Genomic DNA, 26,055 nt, shown 5'->3' on the forward strand with positions numbered 1-26,055 from the left:
TGCAACATTGTAAAGACATCACCAACCAATAGTATGTTGTCTTCTAACTCACAACATTAGTTCCAAACTATTACCAATTCACCATGTGCTAAAATAAAAAGAAATTTGAAGATAATTCACTGTTGTCAATTGAATTGATTCTTTTTTTTATAACTATCACTGATTCACCATGTGTTAAAAAAATAAGAAATTTAAAAATAATTCACTGTTGTCAATTGAATTGATTCTAATGTGCCCCTTCTAAATAAAATTAAGACCTACCCTTCAAATTTGATCATTTGCACACCGTAGTGGTAGTGACTGTTGCACGGTACGTCATAACGTATGATTTATTAAGTCAACGGTATGGCCAATGGATTCTCAAGTCTCTCTTATATATGTACACTATTAGTTTAATTAGAGTAATAAATTTATTATTATAATTAATAGTTTCATAGTGTTTTTACATTATTTTTTACATATTTAATTTTGTTTAAAATTTAAAATATATATTTAAAAATTATAAACTTAAATAATTTAATTAGTAAAAGAAAAAAATTTAAAATTTATTTATACATTTAAAATTATATTTTAAAATAAAAAATCATAATTTAAACTGCTCATTTAACTTGTCTTGATTATGAACCATACTAATTAATTCAAAAAACGTGACAAATTATTTGAGACTCTCTTCAAACATGAGAAGGGAAACCCAAGCTGAAGAAGACAGATTCTGCCCTTGTCCTTGGCCTGACGCCCAAGATATCGCTGAAGCATCTTGGAGGTTGGAAGTTTCTGCGCACTAAGTATTCAATTAGCATCCCTTCTGCTAGAGCCTTCAGACTATCAAGAATCTACTCCACATGAATCTCACTGATCACCACACCGCAAGCACAACTTCCCGACCTCTGGGTATCGCCGTAGAAAACATTTGCGTTGCTTCATCATCTTCCATGACGCTCGCCACTATCTTATTAAATATATAAATGTCGTCTATGTAAGTTTTAGTATATAAAAACTGTATATATATGTTTAATTATATAAAATTATGCATAGTTTTATTAATAAGATAATGTGGAGAGATATAAAGTTGGGAAGAAAAAGGAAATTAAGACGATTAATATTTAAAAAAATAGTATTTATAGTTAAATTGGGTGTTGATATACTCAAAATATTATGGGATTGAAAAAGTCTTTTTTTAATATTCATATTTAATCAAAGTTACCTTAGTGTTAAAACTCTGAACTTATCTTGATTGTTGTATCGCCAGCAGTCAGAGGGAGCAATCAGAGGGACCTTCTGATTGCCAAATATGAAGCGAATCAGCAATCTAAAGATGCCCGTCTTAAAATATATTTCTAAAAATTTTATAACATAAAAGCAAAATGCTCAATTTGACATGGTAAATACTGAACAGGTAAAAAGTCGTTTCGTTTCCAAACACCAAATTGGCAGATTCAAGATGCAATTAAAAAGCAAAAGCCTCACCGTGCTCCTCAAATCTGGCGTCATTTTAAGAAAATGAACAAACACTGACAAGCTAAAAAACAGTGAATTTCCAACTATTGTTGAATTCTGTAACAGTCATTGTATTCATGTGTGGGTATAATCAACAGGAAAAAAGACAACTTATAATTACCACAGCAATCAACGAAGATGTTAATATAGGAATATACCCTTTGTCAATGAGCAGAGGGACAGAAAAAAGGGCCGTGAAAGCGAATGCACTGGTCGGCCAGAAAGCAACTCTGGGAACACCATATTCGTCCGCAATAATCTGCGTCTTTGAGAAAAGTCCATCCGACACAATAAAAGTGAGTGGAGGAACGTTGGGAAGATGTCGGAGTTTCTCCATCAACTTGCGTAAATGAATATGAGTGTGAATTTCCATGGAATCACCCGAGGGCGGCGACCCGTCTGGCACTGTTTCGAATCTTATTTTCGTATTCATGAAACCTTCACGGTTTATAATTGCCCCAGATTCAGAAAGGCGCCTTTGGACAAATTCGGTAATCACAAAAGTGATATAGAACCCCCGGGAGGACAAAACATTGGCCAAGTTCATGAAAGGCTTTATGTGGCCCTGCAAGGGATATGGAAATAATAGGGCATGGAGGGGAACTGATTCCGATGCTTCCATGGTGAAGGCTTTGAGAGGGATCTGAACTCTGGAAGGAGCGCAGAGATGCGAAGAGGATCTGAACTCTGGAAGGAACTTTGAGATGTGGAGCTATTTGTAGAGTTTTCCCGCGACCGCCAAACTGATCTCGATCCCAGGTTGCTCAAAACCATTGACGTGGCTAACTGGGCCCCTCCGTTTCCGTTATGGTTTTCCGTCTCTGTCGTACACCAAAAAACACTTTTGACTTTGCACATTAGATGGCATGGATACGTGCAGGATTCGGCACCGATGACTATCAACATAAGCATTGATGAACATTTTACGGATGCCCATCACATAGATATCCATGGATCATCCCTAAAGGCGCAGTCTCTTTCATTGGAAATTTGAAAATCCAGCCTATTCCAAATTTGTAAGTCCTTCACAATCCCAAATGGAATCACAGATTCATATTCTTCAAGAGGCCTTTCATATTCATATTCATATATGAATCACATATTCACATTCATATATGAATCACATATTCACATTCTTCAAGAGGCTTCAACAAATTTCGAGTGCAAGATAGATAATCATTAATTCATACAAGAAGTTGAAATTGGGGAACAACGGAGTGACCATTTGATGGAAATTGATAAGGAATTACAACAACAGCCTGCAAAGAGAGACGAGGAATAAAACGCTGAGATTTCTAAAGCTCGGCAACAATTGCACGAAGCCAACGAGAGAAATTTCTGAGAAAGAACAAGGCAGTGTTTTCTGATAAACAAACTCTGGAAACTAGTGTTTTGCAGTTGACAAATAAAATTAAGGTAATGTCTGGCTAATTTGAGGCCGCATGTAAAGCTTGGGAACTGGGATTTTTTTTACAGATTGCAGCGACACGAAATGAGTCTGAGGAGATCGCTGAAACTAGATTAATTGGAGAGAAAGGACGGAAGATGGATAAAGGAGAACCTTTTGTCTTGATGAGGAAGAACATATAAGAATTTCTGGATTGAATTAAGTTCGAGGTGAATGCATTGGAATATGAGGTGATTGAACCCCAAAAGAGTAGTCTGGAATTACGGAAGAAAAATGAAGATGACTGGCATTTGTGGGATAAGCAAAGGAGTAATTTAGAAAGTACTCTTACAGAGCTGAAAAAATACATGAAGATTTGATGTTACAATGGTCTAGAAGGAAAAGAAAAATTACTGTCAATAATGTCCTTTTTGAAATAAATGAAGGAATCTATTTATAAAAGTGAGATAAAAATAGCTAATTTAAGCAGTCAGATAACTTATTAGTGTAATTCTATGACCAAAATCATTTTATTTGTAAAATGTAATCAAAATTGGATAAGTTGTATTTTCAGCATTTGTATGGCTATGGATAAGTTGAATTTTCGGCATTTACATGGCTATGAATTAAAGGATTCTAAAATTTCTTCAAAAATTAATTTGAATTCAAGCAAAGGCAAATGGAAGTTTTTCTACATACAAAGATAGCGCCTTCCATGAATATGGCAGAAGTTGTTCTTCTTTTAATTTGTTATTTAATAAGTCAAAACAAACCTGAAATTAATGAATGTTTTTTTCTAATCCGGCACTTGAGCAAAGACATTAACCACTCAAGTGTTAGTTAATGCAACGGTGAAAAAGAGGTTTATGTGATGTTTCTGTTTAGGCCAGTTCTTTTTTATGTTATTATAAATTGTAAATGGTTTATTTTTGTTTTTGTTATTCTTTTTCTTACCATTATTGTTATTGTTATTCCAGGTTTATTTCTATTTCTATTTTTCCTTTTCTTCTACAACTATTGATCACTGTTAGGCTCAAGCCATTTTTGTTGGGGCATATCAATGTGTGAATAAATGTTGGAAGATTAAATTGTTATATAGGTTCAGGTTGAAGCTTAGATTTGTCTCTTGTATGTAGAAGATTTGCACATTATTGTTTTATCTTTATCTCAATTTGTTAACCACAAATAGTAATTTAGACTAAAGAGCTTCTGTGTTTTGAATCTCCCAGCACAAAAACATTTAAAAAATAAAAAAATTGTGTTTTTAACTATTTAGCCTCGTGTATTTGTGTTTTTAAAGATTTATACTACTGTAGGAAATTAAAGAAGACAAGTATAATGACATGCAACTATGCAAGAGAGAGCAATTCTCATTACCCTTCAATTAATTAACAAAAAAATCATTTTCCAATTTATAGGTAGTTTTCAAGTTTATAAAACTAACTCTTGGTATGTTTAAAATATTAAGCTTAACACATTTCTACAATTATGGTATCTTCTATAGTTTATGCTCTTAGTTACTCTAATGACTTTTACATATTTTAAGCTCAACAATTGATTAATTATAATGAAAAATGAAAAAAATTATAATATGTAATTTTATTTTAATGTGTTCAATTTTTTTTTCAATTTAATTTAATTTAATTTTTTCACATATTTTATATATTATATTATTAATTTTAATTAAATTCAATAGGTGAACACATGTCTTTTATATATAATTACATATATATATAAATTTATTATATTTTACCATTTTATAAACGAGTAATTTATAACTTATATGAACCATTATTAACATATATTTATGAACAACTCATATCCTTATTCAATTAACATACGTTATAACCATTTAACATGTATACAAAGTTACTATATTTTACCATTTTATAAACACATAATTTATAACCTATATGAATCATTATTCACATATATTTTTGAACAACTCATTTACATATTCAATTAGCATATATTATAACCATCTAACATGTATGAACTATTTTTTAAGTGAAGTTGGGAAAAAAACACTATATAGTAATTTAAATACTCATTTTAAAAAAGCTAAAATGTATCCATAGAAAATCATTCTAGCTATTAGTTTTCACTTGGGGAACTAAACCAATAGCCTAAGTTCAAAATTTTACCATTGGGTATTCTATAGAATGCCAAATTCTCTTTCAAACTGGATGTCAAACCAAAAACTAAAATAAACAGAAAATCATTCCAACTATTAGTTTTCCACTTGGAGAACTAAACCCATTGGGTATTCTATAGTATACCAAATTGTCTCCCAAAATGGATGTAGAACCAAAAACTAAAATAAACCATGAGTTGACAAAGATGATAATTATTACATTAATTTAACACAAACTAATGTAATTATAGGAGAGTTTGGTTGGAGTTGAGGGAGCGGGGTTGGGGAAGCTAACCCTACTTGTTTTGACCTCTGTTCGTGCCTCCCTTTCCAATTTTCTGTTGTGTCACCTTGCTCTTGCAAGTGCAGATCCTAGTTTGTGGTGCCCCCTGTGTTCAGTGTTGGATGAGTTTCAGCTCTTGTGGTTTGTTATTTTTGTTTTCTTGGTTTCTCTCTGTCACACCTTTGCATGGTCCAGTTGGAAGAGTCGAGGGGGAGTAGGGCTTGTGGAAATCATTTTTTTGGAAATATTTTTCATGCCTCTTCAATCCACGAAGTTTAGTTGACCATTGGAGCTGGTCTAATATGTGGCAAGATCTGGTTTTTGGGTGGTTTTCTTCTGTTTCAACATAGGCATTTTTCATTTATCAGTGTGCCTTTGTCTTCGTCCTAGTGTCTTCTCTTATTCTTGTAAAAGTTCCTTCACAATCTCTTCTTTCCACTTCCCAAGCTTTCTCTAGTGTCGACGTCTCTGCTCGTTGTAAGGTTTTCAACAGGGATTCTTTTTAGGATTTTTGCAGCCCAACTTTTTCTCTAAGCCCTAGTTCGGGGTATATATTCTGAGCTATCTAGGTGGCTTGGGCCCAGATCTTGTTTATATTTTGTTAATGGGTTTTCTTCCGCCTTTTCATTGTTTCTCCATGGCATGTTTTTTTTTCCTAACCTTTGTTTCCTATTAGTTTATATGGAGTGTGGGCTAGTTTTTATGTTTTTTTTTACCCATATATGGGTTTTATTCAAGCCTGGATTCCCTACCTCTATTTTTGGTCGGACATGCGTGCCCAATTCATTTTGCATCTTTCTACTTTGGGGCTTTTTGACCCTAGGGTTTCATACCCTCATCCTTCTTTGTCTAATGATTTCCTTTGTAACAAACATGTTTTCAATCAGGATTGCATACACATAAGGTGTGTCTACATAATGTAATTTTATTCCTTGTTTACATAATAAAATTACAATTTTTTGTCTAAAAAAAATAAACAAAAACTAATGTAATATCAAAGTTTTATTCTTTATTATTATTTTTAAATGTTTTATATTTATATTAATTGTATTTTTTATATGATTCTTTTACAAATCAACAATTTTGATTTTGCATTTATTCAATCAATATTATTCAAAATTTATTTGGTTGTAATTTTAATTTTCATAAACATTTTAATTAAGTGTATTAATTTTGGTACAATCTACCCCTCATGGATGACTATCGAGGCAAAGAGGCGTTTGGGGAGGCGGGGGTTGGGGGTGGGTGGGGGGGAGTGGATTTTCACCTCCCCACTAGACTAGTAGGTTGGGGGACATTGCAACATGCCCCCAACAATTGTAATCGATATGTAGAGGGCATTAACGTTCCTGGTGAGCAGAAAATTGAGATTTTCGGGGAATGAGGTAGATAAAATTAAACATGGGACGAGGAAGGTGGCCATAATGACATACATGCTTGTGTTGATTCACCTGTCTAGCTCAATAGTCCATAACAAATGGGGAGATAGTTTGGTTTCATGTCTGATATCCATAGACGGAAGATGGGTATGAGGATATAAGCCATAACATGGTGAGTAGTCGGGGAAAAAATTGTAGAGTGAATGGTCTCTTTGCACTATGTTTTTCTCCACCATGCAAGAAATGTGAGTGTCACTAGTTGGGGATTGTAGGTTTTGCAAGTTCCATTTCTAGCTCATATATTGAATTCATGAATCACCACATTAAATGCCTGAAGAGTAGACTGCCAAGCTCCGAGATGGTAAAGTTGGAAATAATTCTAATTTTTGTTGTTCAACTCAGGAAATTGTGATGGATCCTCACTATTTTCACTTCATGTAATAGATATGCTCGTGGTTGGATTCCTCCTTCTAGTTATGTCTTATGTCTATTCTATTTAGAAGTTATTCTAGGTACCTCATTCCCTATTTCCTAAACTATGGTGGTGGTCGGTATTTTCAGATTTGTTTTTCATCTTCTAGTGCTTTCTAATTGGAGGGGATTATGGAGGTTGCAGAGTCCTTGAACCTATGTTAGTTCTATGAGGGTTGTTTGGTCTAGGGATCATCACTGCCATATATATCTTGAAGTTTCTTGAGGTTGTTTTAATCTCAGGTGCTAGTGTTTCTCTGTTGATGTAGTGAATATAACCAAGACTCAAGGCCACTGGCTATGGTTTAAGAGTGATCTTGGTAAATGGGGGTATATGTTATTATGAGACTTCCTGGGTTTTCCCTAGTCCACTAGCTTTCATTTGTCAACATGCATTCGGTGTTAGTTGTATCTTTTATTTTCAATCTTTTCTTTGGCGTCAACGTAGTTTAACTATTGGATTCGTGAACTTGTTGTTGCATGGAAACAAGGAGTTAGGAGGGGTGGAGTATTGAAGTTACGATGAGGGGTGTTTGCTGAGCTAGAAAGGGTGCCTCACCTGTGGCATTTCAAGTTATTTACCCCAAATCTTTTGGTTAGTCCAAGGTGAGGTCACTCTATGTTAGAGAGATTATTTTTTACCAGAGTAGACTGTGTTTTGTAGCCTAGGCTCTAGGCGTTTCCCTCGCCATGTCTAGACAAAAAGCACAAGTAAGTTGAGAGGATACTTATTATGAGGAACATTCCAGTAGAGGAAATATATGTCTACATCACTAAACTAACTATTTCAAAACCAAATATAGGGAGTAGATTCATGTTCATGTGTAAGAGGAAATGGCTTGGTCTACAGGGGAATCCTCTTCCCACAAAATTTCCCTCTCAGATACTAATGTGTTTGCAGAATGGACAAATTGGATCCCTGATACAAGACATATGTGAGGAATATTTAATCAATATATGTAGACAGTAGACTTTTATTAAAAAAATGAACTTCCTGTAGGGACATACTCTATTAGATTTCCATGAGTCTGAGAAGGATTTACTACAATCCTTGTATCACATGGGCGGGCACTTGAAAGACTCTGATAGCAAGACGAATAATATGGATCACAGGTTGGCAACGATAGAACATCATCTCAACATTTGACCAACAACTGATAGACCTCTTACAGATCCAACAACTCTTATCTGAATGGCACACTCTGATTATGATCCACTTACTTGATTGTGTTATGATTCTGCATCATGGTCCCACTTTTGTAGTTGGCTTTTTTGCAAGGCAAAATATGCTACTATCTTGATTTAAGGTTGTTTAATGATGTTTAAATTTGTTTCTAGTCCAAAGTTAATAGAATTCACTCCACAAAATAAAAAAATAAAAATTGGTACAATCTAAAATAATTCATTTCATTTATTTTTATAATGATAAAATGAAAATAATTCAAAACATTAATTTTAATTATTCTATAATTTTAAATGAAATACTTACATTAAGTTAGTTTGGTGAAAACATATTGATTTTCAAATATGTATATAAATTGATTTTTTCTAATTTATTTCATCTTAATAAATACTTGATAAGTAAATGCTAGAGTGAATTATAATACAATATATTAATTTTATAATTGAAATTAAGATGTTCACATTAAATTAATTTGGTAAATATAAATCTAAATATTTAATCCAAATTTATCAAATATTTATATCATAATTTTTTAAATTTATTTAATTTTAATAAATATTTTATAAATTAAAAGTTAAAATAAATTAAATTGATTTAGGTGAATTATAATGAATAGATTTATGTATAAATTATAAATTTAATATTTATAAAATAATAAAATATAATAAATATTTTTATTTTGTTAAAAGGATAAATGAAAACATGTATTATACAATTTTTAAATTTAATTAAAATATACAAATCTATGCTATTATTTTATAATTATTTATTTAAGTTATTTTCCTAAAGGAAAAAATAGTAAATGTATTTAAAATAAAAAAATTACATGTTGTGGATGTTAGGAAGCATTCAAGCAAACCAAGCTTACTTTGTATCTTAAAAATAAAAACTCCCATAGAAATAAGACAACATTATTCTTTTCTATTCTTTTTTTTTTCTCCACTTTTCCCCAACCACCAGAGTTGGGAATGGAAAATACAATGGTCATATGACTTGTTTCTATATTTAGAGAAGTTTCTTTGTGAGGGTCTGAACTCTCTCTATGCAAGATTTATTTTGGTGTCACTTGCTTCTTTATGAGAGATAGCCTTCTCAATATGTTGTTCATGAGAGGTAGTTGTGGTTACTAAGGACAAATTTGTAACCACCAAAAAATTTATTTTAGTTAAAATTAATAAATGAATATATAAAATTGAATTATTTATTTTAATTAAAATTAATTAAAAGAATAAGTAAATAAAATGAATAAATGACTTAGTCTAACTTAGAGACGAAATGGATACATTTTTTATTAATTTTAATCAAAACACGACAAAGATTTTTAGAACTTGAGTTTAAGTTGCTTAATTTGCATAATTGGAGTGTCCTAGGGGTTTTTTTGGGTGTTGAATCCATTTATGCATTCAAAAATGCATTTCAAAATAACAAAAAATAACAATCTTTCTTGAAATTATTTTATCAGATTACTGTGAAAAAAGTCTATTTTATAAGTTAGAAGTCTATTTTATAAGTTAGATTAGGAATTCATAAATTAAATTAAAAAACATATATATTTTAATTTTACTTTTTAAACACATTAAAATAAAATATTACATATTACACTTATTTATTTATCATTATTATTAATATTTTTTCTTAAATAATAGGTGGTTGTGTAAAATATGTCAAATTAATATACAACTCTTAAAAATAAAAAGCAATAAAGTAGTAATAATAAAAAATGATTAATCTTAATATTTTAAACATACTAATCAATAGTATTATAAAATTATGTTTTCTAAGAAAATATTGCACACCATTAAAGATAATGCAATACTTTTATTAATTTAAAAAATAATAATAATAAAATCATCGACCAAGTTATTTCAATGGTTGATTATACAAAGGTAAAGTAAATTCGGTTATATTGGCCATTACCATTCTAATTTTTCATACTTCCAATATTTTGATCTTAACTAGAAAAGTGACTTTGCTAATTAATTGAGCAGTGAGAGTTCTTGTATTCATTCATTTTGGTAAGAGTTATTATCTTCATTCACTTACTTTCTCAAGACTCCATGACATGATAACTGTTTGAATTACTTTCAATAATAATAAAAATATTTACTTTGTAAATACATGCATCTTTGACATTCAGAAGAGAAAGGTTCTTAGTCTAATTTACTATTTGTGACTAACAAATTGAGATCCAAACCAATATTAAAATCTACATTTAAAAAAAATTATTTACAAATTTACTCTTAAAATTGAGCATTTACAAATATCTACTCTTCTAATATTTATTAAAACATTAATATATTTCTAATAATCTAATATTTATTTAAACATGGCTATGCCCTTTCTTAAAAGTGGAGAAGTGAATTAAATTAAAATAAAAATCAACAAATATAACCCAAAAATACTAACAATAAAAAGACAGCACAAAAACGAAATGTAAACTTAGTAAAATGCCTATGACATGAAAAGACATCTCTTCATTTCATATATGTTTTGAGCCAGTAGTAACAGAATATATGAAAATTGAAGAAATAAAGTGCAGAAAAGACAGTTCTCGAGTATTCACGGAGGGCGCTCTCTATAGTCTTCAAATTTCAAATGGCGGGGATTGCATCATGAGTTCACTGTGAAATGCTCGATGGATGACTATGTGATGGATCATTGTAATACCATGGTACGTAACGGTCATTGTTAATATCTGTTAACAAAGCTTAACCATGCTATTTTTAGATATTTTTAAAATAAGCAATCCATTCTTGACTATACTATTCTGGGACATTCTAGAAACTGCAATCCATATTAGTTTAGCAAATGCATGAATCTGGCCATTACATGTACCTTTTACAACAAAACACAAAGACATTTTTTTATTAACATTGACAAAGACATATTTTTTTATTAACATTGACAAATAAATATGTTAACGTTGACAAATAAATATATTTATGAAATAGGAAAAAATTGTTGTTAATCACACACACAATCTTGATAACAATATTTTTTAAATAAATAAATTATTTTTCTAATATTTAAAGAAACAATAATACTTTACACAATCTTGATAACAACATTTTTTAAATAAATAAATTATTTTTCCAACATTTAAAAAAACAATAATATTTTTCAATAAACAAAAAGACAAATACTTTTTTATTAATATTGTGGAACAAATATATTTATGATTGTTAATATCTTAAAATGAACCACATTAGTCTTTCACATCCTAAAGATGAATCACCGTTGCTGATTCGAAATGTCATCAAAACAAACCTAATGCGATGAATCCGGAAGATGATCTACACAATTATGAAGATCGCAGAATCCTAAAATATAAAATATTTATGATTCTTCATGAAACCCAAAAAACATATAAAGAAATAGGAAGAAATTGTCATCAATCAAATACTTTTTTACTAACATCGTGGAAGAAATATATTTATGATTCTTCATGAAAGCCAAGGCACATATAAAGAAATAGGAAGAAATTGTCATCAATCATATACAATCATGATGACGGTACCTTTCAAATAAGTTTTTTATTAACATTATGAAACAAGCATATTTATGATTCCCGACAACGGCCAACGCGCCGCTAATAAAATGGGAGAAACTAGTCACCAATCACTTCCCAGAATCCATGTTTTCTGTAATTTTATAACGCCGTGTAAAGTTTCTAGTATGAAATTGAAATTCAATAATTAATAACAGATATATGTCTTAAGGGATCGAGGATAGTTTATCACATGGTTACCTAGTTTAAATTCGATCAATGGATTTAAATTGGAAAAATATTCTTTCAAATTTACGAATATATTTTTTTGATATTTATTATTAGAAATTTTTTTGATATGTATTATTTTTCAATAGTTTTAAAAAGGTAGAAAATTTTAAAAGAAGTGTGGAATATATATCAAAAATATACATTATGATTGCATCATCAGACATACAATATATTGTATTTCATTAATTATAATCAGACATACAATATATTGTATTTCATGTGACTAGAACATAGATGGAAAAGTTATCATTAAATCTTCCCAATTACTCAAAGTTATTATTATAAAATCCCAACTACCCAAAATCTCTTCCAATAATTTTCTTCATTGGAAATCGTATATTATTATAAATTTATTGGCTTTGATATATATCACAATGCTACGGCATATTTCCATTTGATTTAGAAGATCATGTTCCATCCCAGTTGTGATCCCCTTAAACACATCACACCATTCTAGTTTTTGATGCCTTTTCTATGCAATATCAAACTCAAATGTGCCATTCAGTGATCTGAACCCCATCTATTATTTAGGCAATTAAAAAAACCAAAGGTGTCATTCAGTGATCTGAACCCCATCTTTCTTCCTCCGAATCTTATCAAATTCAGCCCCGATTCCTCCATGGGAATTGAAAGGAAAATAATATATTATTGCCGAATTGAACCCCTATACCTCCCTTATTTATAGGGAATTGAAAGGAATAATTATGTATTATTGCTGAGATCCCCAGGTGACAGGCGTGCAGATAGGGAAACCAATATAATAAGGGTATCAGAAAACATTGACCGACCCTTTGACAGGCGTGAAGATAGGGAAACCAATATAATAAGGGAATTAGAAAATGCTAAGCGACCCTTCATGCGTTTTATATTCAATAGGCTACAAAGCCATGGAGTCAGAGGCCTCATAAGGGGTGTTGACCCCTTAAGCAACATTTGCAATGACAACATATAGTCGACAGCATATACTTTAAGCGTTGTGTTTTAGGGGCTTTCACTTTGATCCTTTATTATTACTTTTTAGGTGTACATTTTGTAGGGGCTATTATTCTGATTCTTACTCTAAGTGTTGCACCTTAGTTATACACTTTAGAAGAAAACAAAAGAGATAACCACATCTACTTTTTAGTCCATATATCTATGATGACATTAAAAAAAATGGAAATTTGAAAACAAGGTAATTGAGAATTGATATGCTACAAAAGAATTAATATTCTTAAACACATTTTTATTAACAAAATAATATTTTAAGATAAATACATAAATGCATTTTTAAGATAGAGAAATTATATTGATTGTTAAACACATTTTTATTAACAAAATAGTATTTTAAGATAAATACATAAATGCATTTTTAAGATAGAGAAATTATATTGATTGTTAACCACATTTTTATTAACAAAATAATATTTTAAGATAAATACATAAATGCATTTTTAAGATAGAGAAATTATATTGATTGTTAGGTGAGAATTGATATATTATAACAGAATTAAAATTTCATAAACACAATTTTGTTAATTAAGTAATAATAGAAGTTAATTACGTGATTAATGTATTTTTAAGACAGAAATTATCTTTTCAACGAGGAAGCTAGTTAATGCAGGATATCTCTCAATCTAAGTAGATTCAATAATCTCTTAAAGACTAGAAAGAGACTCCCTACATAGAAAGCATTCTAAGTAGATTCAATAATCTCCTAAAGACTACCAAGAGACTCGTTTACATAGAAAACATCACACTTAAGACAAGTAGGATTTATAACTCCAATACTCCCCCTTAAAGATTGTTTTTCCTAAACTTAATAAAAAAAATCCTAGTTATGATCTAATCAAAATTTTGGCATTCATATAAAAGGAGAGTCATCTACCAGAATGCATGATACTTTATTGTTGCAACTACTACTCTACTAGGATGTCCTTCATGTACATGGTTAATTCAACCATCATATCTTCAAACCAAGACCAGGACCTATACCTTAATTCCCCTTACATCACCATGTAAATCAACGGGTTTGGCTAACAAAATTGATTAAATTTAAAGTTGGTCTAATTTCATTGGTGCATGAATTTTTAGATGAGGTTCACAAATCTCAAGTTTAGTCAGAACAACCCAAACAGGAACATGAATAATTTCATGAAATTCATCTAATTTTTTTTAACTTCATTATGGAATCCAGTAAATTCAAAGAGATTAGTAATAAAAAACAATAAAACTCTAAAGGCTAAAACCTAATCATTTAAAAGAAAAGAAAAAATTCTGGCTTTTTGCACTAACAAAATGTTGTCTCTAAATATTAAACTTGACAAAGAGAGATAGACTCCAATAGCTTTTGGGAGAATGTTGGGATTCATGCTCCTAATTTACATAGTTTCTTGCACTCACAAAATGTTGTCTCTAAATATTAAACTTGACAAAGAGAGAGAGACTCAGATAGCTTTTGGGAGAACGTTGGGATTCATGCTCCTATTTTACATAGAACACTGCCTTTTTTTAATAATATTGTTAATTTCTATTTGTTGATCTTTAATTTCAAAATTTTGATATGTTAAATTTTTTTATTTATACCATACTCACTTAAATGATATAAATTTATATTTTTATAAATAGTCATAATAGTAGTGTAATATTTTAATAAAATATAAAAGTTGAATATATAATATAAACCTATGTAAGGTTTTTTATTTGTTTTTGTAATCCAGAGGAATCCAACAACCAGCGTGACATGTAACTACCAATAAACCTTTGGGGGGCTACAATATGTCCTCTCGACAGATGGGTGCGGCAATACCTTTATCTTAGGCACCCATCCAATAAACAAACTTCCATCCTTTTCTTACTCAATGAACTCTTCAAGCAATATGGTAGACTCACCATGAACTATATCTTGCCTAACAACCCACAAAAATATTGGTTGCTGGAAGCCAATCCCCATGAAAATTCCATGAGTTATTCATTAGAAAAAGCTTTCATGCTTCCCAAACAAACATACATAACAAAACATGGATTCCGAAAATCTAATCATGGGAGACAACTATTTTCTTCCTTCCACATACTCAATTCATTCGGAGATCCATCCTTATGTTTAAAATGGGATGACTGAGAGAGCAGTATAGGACCAATGGGATATACACGGAAATTAACTGAGAGTGCCTCTAAGACTGGGCCTTCCAGTTCTTCAAATGAGTTAACTATTAATGCAGTTGTCGATAATGTACCTTGGCCTTGAATTATAGTAACTTCACCACTGGGATCCAAAGAGTCTTTGACTAAGAAGATGTCGAGCAGCGCCCTCAACCGCAGATGGGTGTTTTCGGGATGCATATGTGTATAGAAAGTCCATAGATTATTTAAAAATAAGTATGTATAGAAATAATTGAAACTATAAAGACGTGAATTGTATGGAAGATCTAATGAAACAATTACATTTTGAATATAGTAAGTGTGAGCAGATACATCGATTGTCTAAACACGTGAATTGTATAGAAGGATTTTATGTACATAATGTAAGTGTTAGAGTTGGCTTTTCCCATGCTTAGTTTCTCTATGAGATAATTATGGTGAGTTGTAAGCTCACATAGGGTCTTGCATTTATTGAGCTGTCATAGTTATCCTTAACCGACACTGAGCCTCCTCCATTGCTATATAATGGAGGTATTATATGTAATTTTACACAAAAATGTGAATAATGAAATATTCTTTCATGGTATCAGAGTAGGCATTTCCTACCCTATCTAATTGTTTTTGGAGTTTATTATTTTTTAATTATATGAATGGGGCTTATGTTTCACTGAGTTCTCAAAATTTCTTTTGAGATCTATAGATCTATCCAAGGGATAATGGTTTCGATATAATGTGGATATTGAATGAATTCTAGCCGTTGTGATGGGATCGTGTGTGCTCAAGTTAGATCGGAGTCTGATTAAACCTAGAACGATGGGATTTCATAATTTCTTTTTTCCTTTCTAATCTAAATATCATGTCACAATATTTTATTCTAGATATCCATATCTTCACTGGTATCATATATGCTTAAATAATTTCATCTGTCACTCTTGGATTGTATGTAACCTTTGAGATCAGCTAACATATCAGATCAAATTGTTGTGCTCACATCTTTGATCTTAGCTGGCATCATTCACCCGTGGGAAGAGTTGCGCTTCAAGAGATTTTTGTAGGCTTCTTTTTGGTTATTCATGCAAATTGGTTTGATCTGGATTTTGTTGATGCCCACAACTTGATAAAAGGGAGCACTGGTTATCTCACAGAGCTGAAGAATCTTTGTTTTGGTGCTTCTCTCCAACCCCGTCACTATGAAATTGTCCGTTGACTGTTTGGGATGTAGAACAATGCACTTCATGAGAATTGATGAATGAATCACACAATCCCTTACATTTTTGGTGTAATGGAAAATGCCAACGTGATATCCAGATGGTTGAATCGAGATGGTCAACCATTTGGATTTTTTCAGCGATTGAAGTTTGTAACCTATTTTTAATAGTGGCATTCTCTGCTTGCAAAAGGAATACCACTGACTGCAACTAAAGAACTTCTTTAAAAAGTTCATTCATTTCCTTCTTCTCACGAAGCTTCTGTAATATTTTACCCATCACGAAAAAATCAAGTTGGAAAATGTGTTTCTACTAGCCACAAAAACAAAATTGCTGCAAAACAAGACTCATGCAGATGATCATGAATCATCTCATACTATTGTCACACCCAGTTTTGAAAACCATACTACTGGTATTGGGTTTCAATTGCTGAGAAGAATGAGGTATACTGGAGCAGGACTTGGGAAGAATGGGCAAGGAATTGGTGTTGATATTAATCTTCTACTGCAAACATCAAGAGAAATTCTTATTTATGATCATGTTATTTCCTCATCACCTACATCCAGCTGTGAGGTGCTTGAAGAAAATGGTCTTGATAAACACATTCATGACCTACTTGCTAATGTCATTCCAAATGAAAATGTTGTGGCACTCAACTTTCAGACCGTAGAGGCAAAAACTAAGATATTTGCACATCCTCAACAGAAGAAATTAAGCAAGCATTAACATTATTGGTCAACTAGTAGTCCAACATTCAGATGGTTACAAAAGTGATGTGAAAGAATGAATTGTGCACCAGTGCCAACCATCAAGATCAATTGTGGATGGATCGATGAATGGTCGTGACATCATTTGAACCAATGCTTGAAGAATATATATCTTGTATTGCATCAATTGTTCGTTGTTGATTGCCATTGTTCCCTTAGTTATTCTTTAGGGGAAATTTGGTGACAATGAAGACTATTAATTCTTGATTCTTCCACAGTTGTAGTGGGGGAAGTTAGATGGGGAAAAATATTGTTGTCATTTCCTTGTTGGAAATTGTCATTTTTTGTGTTTTATGAGTGTGATGGTGATGGCATTCAAACAAATTCAGGAGTGTTGTTGTACAAATGCTAGTGTAGTGTATATATTTTCAGTTTCTATATCACTTGTAAATAAAATATTTGAAAATTCAATTGAATTAGTTAGAAGAACTTTTTTTTGTATTTTTAAATAAGTTCAATTTTTTTATCAATGATATGATGAATTCTATTTTAATAATTTTAAACTTTTGAATTGGGTTTAAATATTTTTTTATATTTTTTATTTGAAATATATAAATAGTTATATATATATATATATATATATATATCTATATATATATATATATATATATATATATATATATATATATATATATATATAACCTTTTAATATTATTTAGTAATAAAATGTTTCTTACACATTATTCTAAGAATTACCTATAATGTAATATTACATTATTTATTAAATATATATTTTAAAAAAGAGATAAATTATAATTTAAATTAAAATATATATTAGATAAGTAATATAGTATCATTAAAATATTTTTTATATAATTTTTTTTTTCTTTTATATAATTTTTTATTTTGTTTTATATAGTTTATTTTTATTTAAATTATAGAGTTTGTATACTTAATAATTAATAGTTAATTTAAGATATATATAAATCATGGAAGTTAATATTAATTTATCAACTAGTACAACCACATTAGTTAATATGGTATATTGATTTGTCCCATTTCCATATGCCAAATGACTTATAAAGGGGGAAAGTGCAATATATCAACTACATTTACTAATGTGGTTGCACTAGTTATTATATATATATATATATATATATATATATATATATATAGCTAATAGTTGGAACTTGTTAATGGAGGGTGAGGGTTTGAGCTTTTGCTTTACAAAATTACATAATTCAAGGTGTAAGACCGAAGGGCCTTAGGCCCTCTCACCATATCGCTATGCTCCCCATACTACCATTCCCTTGACTCATACAAAATGCATGAAGAGAGGGTGGATTTTTTTGAAGGCCCCCTTGAGGGCCAAATTATTTGGATATCTCCACTGCTAACCTTGCAACACTCAATGGACATTGGCACACGGTGCAGTATCGCTAGTTTTTCTGAATGGAAATCACCTACAAGCTCTAAAGGTGATGGACAAAGAGAGGGGAAGGAGGTATTGTCCTCAACTACCACCCCACCTATGATAATAACAATTGCATCAAATATAAATACATCACTCCCTTTGTCAAGTGACAAAAATACCTCTCCCCATTTTCCAAACTCAAATTGTTGCTCAACAACATCCCGTTCTCCTCACTCCCTTCTAGATGCTTCCAACTCAATCTTGTGGAAACCACATAGTAGATCTCCCTTACTGAACCTTCTCTTTTGTTGTTACTGTCCTATCTGGTCTCTCAACTTCCTATGTAGCCTTTCTGTACTAAATATGCTATGCAGAGGTAGTCAAAGCCCCACATTCTCATTTCTCTCACTTCTATTTATTCATGACCCACTAAGATAGAAGAGGAAATGCATTAGAAAAGAGGTTGAGGAGCCCTACCTAGTTCTAGGAAAGGATGTGCAACTAAATGAGATTATCAGTATGAAAAAGGAGGTGGTCATGGTGAATTTTCAAAGAAGAAAAAATTCCATGGCTATTTTATGTAGGTGGAAAAAGTAAAAAAAAATGTCTACTTTTAGAGATTCCCCAAAATGCTTGATATTAACCGAGATTCAGAAGGGGTGGATAAAAAAGACATAATAGGATGCAAAAAGATTCTTGAACAACAAATGGTTATGGGGATCTTGAGAACTCTATCTCAAACCCTAGATAATAGATTTGATGTGAAATAAAAAAAAGTGTTGATGCCCAATTAGGTTTAGCTGTGAGGACTTCCCATGGTCTTTTAGTCAAAATATGTCTTTATGAATATTTGGAATACATCGGGTCTTTTTTACAATGAAGATTATTCTTTTCAGCAAATAAGACATAAGGGAATGGTGCAAATTTTAGTGGGATTGAACCTCACCAAGAGGCTTCCAGCTTCTATCACAGGGACATTGAAGAACTAGAAAACTTGAGATTATGAGGGGGACCTATACAAGTGAATTCATTGTCATGCCCATAGCTATCTAAGTAAGGATTATTGAATAATGTAGTCTAGTAGGAGATTGGTCAATAAATTCACATTATATGTGGTTTCACATCCTCCCTTGCTACAAAAACAAAGCTAATATGTCCCACTACAAAAAATGCCATTAACAACAACCTAGGAGGAGAAGATTTCCACCCCACTTAAGAACTCCTTTGGACCAATTGACCTTTCTACAATTGTTGTTGTAGAACTAGGGCTTTAATATTTATCCCCTAAGGAGGGTCCACCCTCCAAAGGTATGATCTTTTTTTCGTGTGCCCTTTTATCTTCTAATTTTGATTTATTTTTGAAGGATTTAATTTCTCAGCATTCTTCTCCTCCTTTCTCTGCAGATTTCCCCATGAATAAGCTCCAAAACATGAATCTCTTGATCTCCTCCCCTTTTACTCTACCTTAATTACTCCTTTTATTCCATATTCTATTCTTATCGATACTATATTCCTTATTTCACCCTTTGGATCGGCTTCCCTATTAGATCCTCCTACACGCTCCCTCAAGTACAACTTGAATTCATCTACTCACCCTCTACCTTTTAACTCTTTAGAATACTTTATACTTAAACCAGGGGGAGTTCTGGGCTTTTCCTTAGGTGCGACTCAAATTTCCTCATGTAGAGGTATACAATCATCCATATATATCGCTAAGAACCTACCTCACTCAAAAATAAAAGCTAGAAAACCAAAATGCATTATTTGCACTCTTAGAGAATCTGGTCCTGCACAGGTTCCTAAAAGATGTTGCTCTCCCAAAATTGTAGGGGATTAGATAGCCCCTAAAAATTGTTGGGTATAAAATTGGTATTGGAATCCCACTCCCCTCACATCCTATTATTTTAGGAGTCTATACTAGAAGGAACAAAGCCAATTTGGGCTCTCAAATCAATTCTCCCCTTCTTATTTTTTCTTGCTCTATAGATGTGACATTTGATGGGTTTTTTTGATATCATCCGAGTCCCTCAAATCAAAACTTTCCATTAATATTTTCTCTAAAGAACTAGAAAAAACCTTCATCTTCATAAATTTGTATAGGCCCTTTTGAGATCATTAGTTTTATTGGCTAAACATTCTGAGAATCCCTCATGTGCACTCTATAAGGGTAATCATGGGAGTTACTTAAATTTCATATTACGAGTTGCTAAGATTTTGGGACCTTCTAGCATAATTGAGGCCTTCACAAACCTCTTTATAGATCTAATCGAGGAGATCAACTTTTTTGATAACCTTCAAACCAAGCTTCTACCAACATGGTCAAACAACATTACTAGATCTGATAAAATTTCCTAAATAATTCATCATTTCATCATTTTGGAGGCCCTCCTTGATTTTTGAATTAGATTTGGTCAAATATCCTTGGTTGTGGGGGATTCTAATGACTATCCCATTCACTTATTTACTTCAACACCCCAATGTTATTACACAACTAAAATCCAGCTGGATCCCCTTTTCCTCCTCTACCCCTGAGTTCCCCCCTCCCCCCATATAGTTCCACTAAAACATAATAAGGTCAAAAGAATTTATTTTTATGTTGGAAAAGGAGAAATAAGTAACAAACAACAAATCATTGATTGACATTAAGGCCCAATTAAAACTGTTTTATAAGTAAAATCTCCTTGAGACATCCACAATTGGTCAAAAGGAAGAGATAAAGAGATAAGTTTTTTTTTCCTACACAAGGAAAAATGATGCATAATGAAGAGTACAACCATTTTTCTACGGGTGTGGAATGACAACAGTAAGTTTTTTTCACATGATTTCAAGTGAATACAAATCCATTATAACTATTTGGGAGATTAAAAATATTGATGGATCCCTTGCAACCTTTTCAAATATATATTAGAACAAGGATGTAATTATTTCAGGGGCATTTTTCCCCCTCCTCAAAGTTACATCATCCAACAAGTACTAAATGTGATAATCCCATTGTAATAATCCAACAAGTTAGCAATAATGTAATAATCCCATTGTATTAGATATATGGTATTGAGAGAACCATGGTAATGACCCATGGTATTGCATGTATGAGGCCTATATAGAGGCTAGAGACTCCCCATGGAGAGATTTCAAGGATTATTGTATTGGAAAGGATATGACTTGTGGAGTGTTCTTCTTCCTTAAGGAGTGATTGTATGGTGTTACCCTACCTCATGGGTTTGGTCAATAAAGAGAAGCATTTTTATTTTATATTATTGGATAGATCTTATTATTTCTGGGTATATTTGTATTCTCATATATTTTCAAGTCAGATCTATTACAAGTGGTATGAGAGCACCTTCTTGGGCAAGCGGAGAGACATATCTATATATATATATATATATATATTGCGGGAACTTTTTGGGTTGGTGAGTTGCAGATCAGATCTGAAAACTTTGGTGCAAAATTTGCAGAATCAAATGGAAGATATGGATTATTTGTGAAAAAATACCCAATTTCAAAACAAAAAATCGGCCCAATCAAAGCCCGGATAAGGGATATATCGCGATTTAAAAATCAGTGACGAAAATTCATGGACAATAGATCTCCAGTTAATTTTTGTCATTTCTGTGGGGGAATTTTTAGAAAATTATGGCATATCTGAGTTCCTCTTGAAAAATTACCCAGTTTCAAAAAGCAATCAGTCAAATCGAAGTCCCAATGAGGGAGATATCGCTGATTTAAAATCAGCTCTTTTTTCATAAATTTTTGTGACGGCGGAAAAATCGCAGCGCAAATATGAAATTCCAGAGTGCCTATATTAGAATTTCTATCACATGAGAAGATGCAAAATGGTTGTTCCATTTCCAAAAACAAGTCATAATAAGGATTTTGAGCAATATTGACCGAATTGTGGCCATTTTAAATTTTCTCCAAGTAAGTGATTTTTTAAAAACCCTCTTCGTGGCTTCTAGCAAGATGTTTTTTTACAGGAAAAAATGATAGCCCTACTATTGAAGAATTCATAAGCAGTGAAAAGTTCACATATAGGAAAAATTGGAAAGGTTTGGTATGGCTTGCTTTGCAAGATGAGGCTGCAATATTATGGAGATCAATTGACAAGTAAGAAGTTGTACAAATTTTCAGATGAATAATTTGAAAAATTCTTTTAAGACAAATGGTCTCATGATGGAAAACAAGATAATGAGAAAGATATGGGTTTATTTTCTACTAGTAGCTCCTTATTACAGGTTTATGGATATATTCAGAAGGAGAAGATCATTGTGTTTATAAATCCTTGTTGCAAGCAAAATCTTATAAATGTTAATTTGGCAAAAAAATTGCAAGTTCCAGCAAAACACATGGACAACACACAGGTTGATAATGAGGATGCTCAAGTTTATAAAGATTTGAATATTTCTATGTTTAAGTATGTATTGCATTCTGATTTTTATGCTTCAGATATGGCTAATGAGGATGTTGTTTTGGGATACCCTTGGATGGAATCTGTTGGTACTATCAATATTAATTTGTAGAATAAATTCCTGAAGCTCTGGTATAAAAAGAACAAAATTACCTTATAGGATATTTCCATCAATAAATAGGTAGAGTCCAAGGAGGCCGAAGCAGAAAATGTTACAGGTACTGATACATTAGATGAGAAATCGGTAGTTGAAGTAATATTGGAAGATAAGCAACAACACCAGGTGCCACAACATGTACCAGATACCAATCAGGCTCCATCAGGTGGTGAATTAAAGAAAGATACATCGTTGGTTAAAACTTCAGCATATCACCACCCACATAACCCCACAATAAAACAACCAACACAATGGAAAAAAGTTTGTATGAATTTACAGGGTACGTTCCTTAAATAGAACAACAAAGGACACCACTCACAAATAGATCACAGATCAATACACCAGTATACCTGATGTGGTTAAAACCGTCAAAGAGGGAAGCAGTCCATGACCTAAGCCAATGCAGCCACTTCAATAAATTTATTAATAAAAGAAATAAAATTTACAGAAGCTTCTCTCATGAACGACCACCCTACAAATGACCCTCCCTACTCTTTAAATAGAGATCATGGACCAATCAAGTGTTAAGCCACAGATCAAGTGTCTGTAATATCAAGGAGAGAATGAACCATCAGATCACTTCATGTTTAGAACATATCGTCACCGTTGGATTGTAAGTTACAAATGTACATAGTAAAGAAACACACTTTACCTAACTCTACACTAGACCAAGTTATACTTAACTATTTCCTATGTGTCAAAATATCCTATCATCCCCTTGTAAGAACAACTTGTGATAGGATTGAAGGATGTACAAATATGACACAATAGGGGAAGAAGTAGGCATTAGAGCCTATCCCCCCTTAGTGACAACTTCCTGAACTCCAACCATAAATCAAATTTTAGTAAACTTCGCCTCTGTGAGATCCTTTGTAAAGATGTCAACAACTTGATCATCGATTGAACAATATTGCACTTTAAGAACATGGTCATGAATGAGCTTTTTGATGAAGTGTATGTGTAGTTCAATGTGTTTTTTGCGATGATGTTAGACTGGATCTTTGCATAGTTGAATGGAACTTTGATTATCACAACAAAGTGTAGTCGTATGTTGCTGCTGAAAACCAAACTCTGATAGGATCTAATGAAGCCATAGTGCTTCCTTACTAGCTTCTATGGCACCACGATACTCTGCTTCTACTGAAGAAAGAGAATTGGCACTTTTTTTCTTGCAAGCCCATGTAATAGGTCCAAAACCAAGAGTGAACACATAATTTGTAGTAGACTTCCGATCATCAAAGTCACCAGCCCAATCGGAATCAGTGAAACCAACCAATAGAGGAGATGCTTCTGAACTGTAATGAATCCCAAAATGAACTGTACCTCGAACATAACAAAGTATTCTTTTAGCTGCGTTCCAATTAATTTCATGTGGGTTTTGCATAAACCGAGAAATAAGGCCAACAACAAAGGAAAGGTCAGGACGAGTATGGCTTAGATACAATTTTTTTCCTAGAAGCTGGCGGTATAAGGTAGCATCAATTTTAGGGGAAGTACAAGTGACTAAAAGTTTGGCTCCAGACTGAAAGCGAGAAAGGGTGGGCTTACAGTCTTCCATGTGAAAGTGGCGTAGAAGATCACAAGCATACTTGGACTGGGATAGGGAAATACCTTCCTTGGATTGCAAGATTTGAAGACCAAGAAAATAATGCAAGTGTCCTAATTCTGTCATTTCAAACTTCTTTTTAAGGCTGGAATTCACATAGTTTATAAGGTTGGGATCACTACCAATAAGGATAAGATAATCAACATAAAGAACAAGAATGATAAGAGACTTACACACTTTCTTGGTGTAGACAATATTGTCAGAATGACACCTAGAAAATCCAACATCTAAAAGAAAGCTATCCATTTTGGCATACCAAGCCCGAGGGGCTTGCTTGAGACCATAAAGGGATTTCTTAAAGACGACATACAAGGCTGGAGTTTGTTTGTATAAAGCTAGTAGGTTCTTCCATATAGATTTTTTCATCCAAGTCCCCATGCAAGAAGGCAGATTTAACATCCATATGATGGACTTACCATTTGAAAGAGGCAGCAAAGGAAAGAACAATGCGGATAGAGTTCATTTTGGAAACAGGGGATAAGGTTTCTGTATAGTCAATGCCTTAACCTTGTGAAAAATCCTTAGCAACAATACGAGCTTTATGTTTATCAACTTTTCCATCTGGTCCATACTTGGTTCTCTAAACCCATTTGCATCTAACAAGTTTTTGTCCCTTTGGAAGAGGAACACGATCTCATGTATCATTTGCCAATAACGAATGATATTCTTCATTCATAGTTGCATCCCAATCTGGATGGACTGAAGCTTCTGCAAAGATGTCAAGGTCATAATTCGTTGAATATTGAGCCAGTGAAGAAGAGGCTCTATCAAACTAAGAATATGTACGTCTCTGATCTGTAGGATCACCTGCAAGAGCACTTGCTGCATCCCGAGTAGCACAAACGCATTTTGGAAGCTGAGGAGCTGAAGGAGCATCCTAAGAAGGTGGGGGAGGATTGTCATCCTCACTGTCATCATCTGAAGAAGAAATATTTTTAGAAGTAGAAGGGATAGAGAGAGGTGGCACATCTGCCCAACTAGGGACGTAGGCCGATATATTTTCAGCAAATCTTACATGTCTTCTAATGATAACATTTTTGGACTTAAGTGGAATAAGTCTATATCCTTTGAAATATTCAAAATATCCAACAAAAATACATTTTTCACTCGTAGGTTCTAAAGCTTTATGTTTCTCATATGGAATATGGGCCCATGCTTCACTTCCAAAAACACGAAAGTGACTTACATCTAGTTTCATTGAGCTCCATGCTTCTTCTGGAGTGATATTGTTTAAAGCCTTAGTAGGAGTGCAATTTACTATGTAATTTGCACAATTAATTTCTTTTGCCCAAAAATTAAGACTAAGTCCTTTAAATTGAAGCATAC

At 32.3% G+C, this 26,055-nt stretch overlaps 1 protein-coding gene across 1 annotated transcript; it reads right to left on the minus strand.

The window, feature by feature from the left end:
• Positions 1-856: 856 nt before the first annotated feature.
• On the minus strand, positions 857-2,119 carry LOC149254351 (linamarin synthase 2-like). The gene is made up of 2 exons (XM_089454762.1): positions 1,619-2,119; positions 857-949 (listed from the first exon to the last, which is right to left on the minus strand). The coding sequence occupies exons 1-2, from the start codon at positions 2,117-2,119 to the stop codon at positions 857-859; spliced, it is 594 nt and encodes a 197-aa protein (XP_089310888.1).
• Positions 2,120-26,055: the final 23,936 nt, after the last annotated feature.

Source organism: Pinus tabuliformis, chromosome 7 (genome assembly GCF_031772625.1).
Source record: "Pinus tabuliformis cultivar Carrire ecotype Pingquan chromosome 7, CPIR1, whole genome shotgun sequence".
Taxonomy (NCBI): Eukaryota; Viridiplantae; Streptophyta; class Pinopsida; order Pinales; family Pinaceae; genus Pinus; species Pinus tabuliformis.

Bases quoted from the DNA above. Each gene is read 5' to 3' on its own strand.
- LOC149254351 (XM_089454762.1), bottom strand. From the start codon at position 2,119: ATGGAAGCATCGGAATCAGTTCCCCTCCATGCCCTATTATTTCCATAT. The intron at 950-1,618 runs GTAATTATAAGT...ATATTTAATAAG, and splicing joins CATCTTCGTTGATTGCTGTG to ATAGTGGCGAGCGTCATGGA.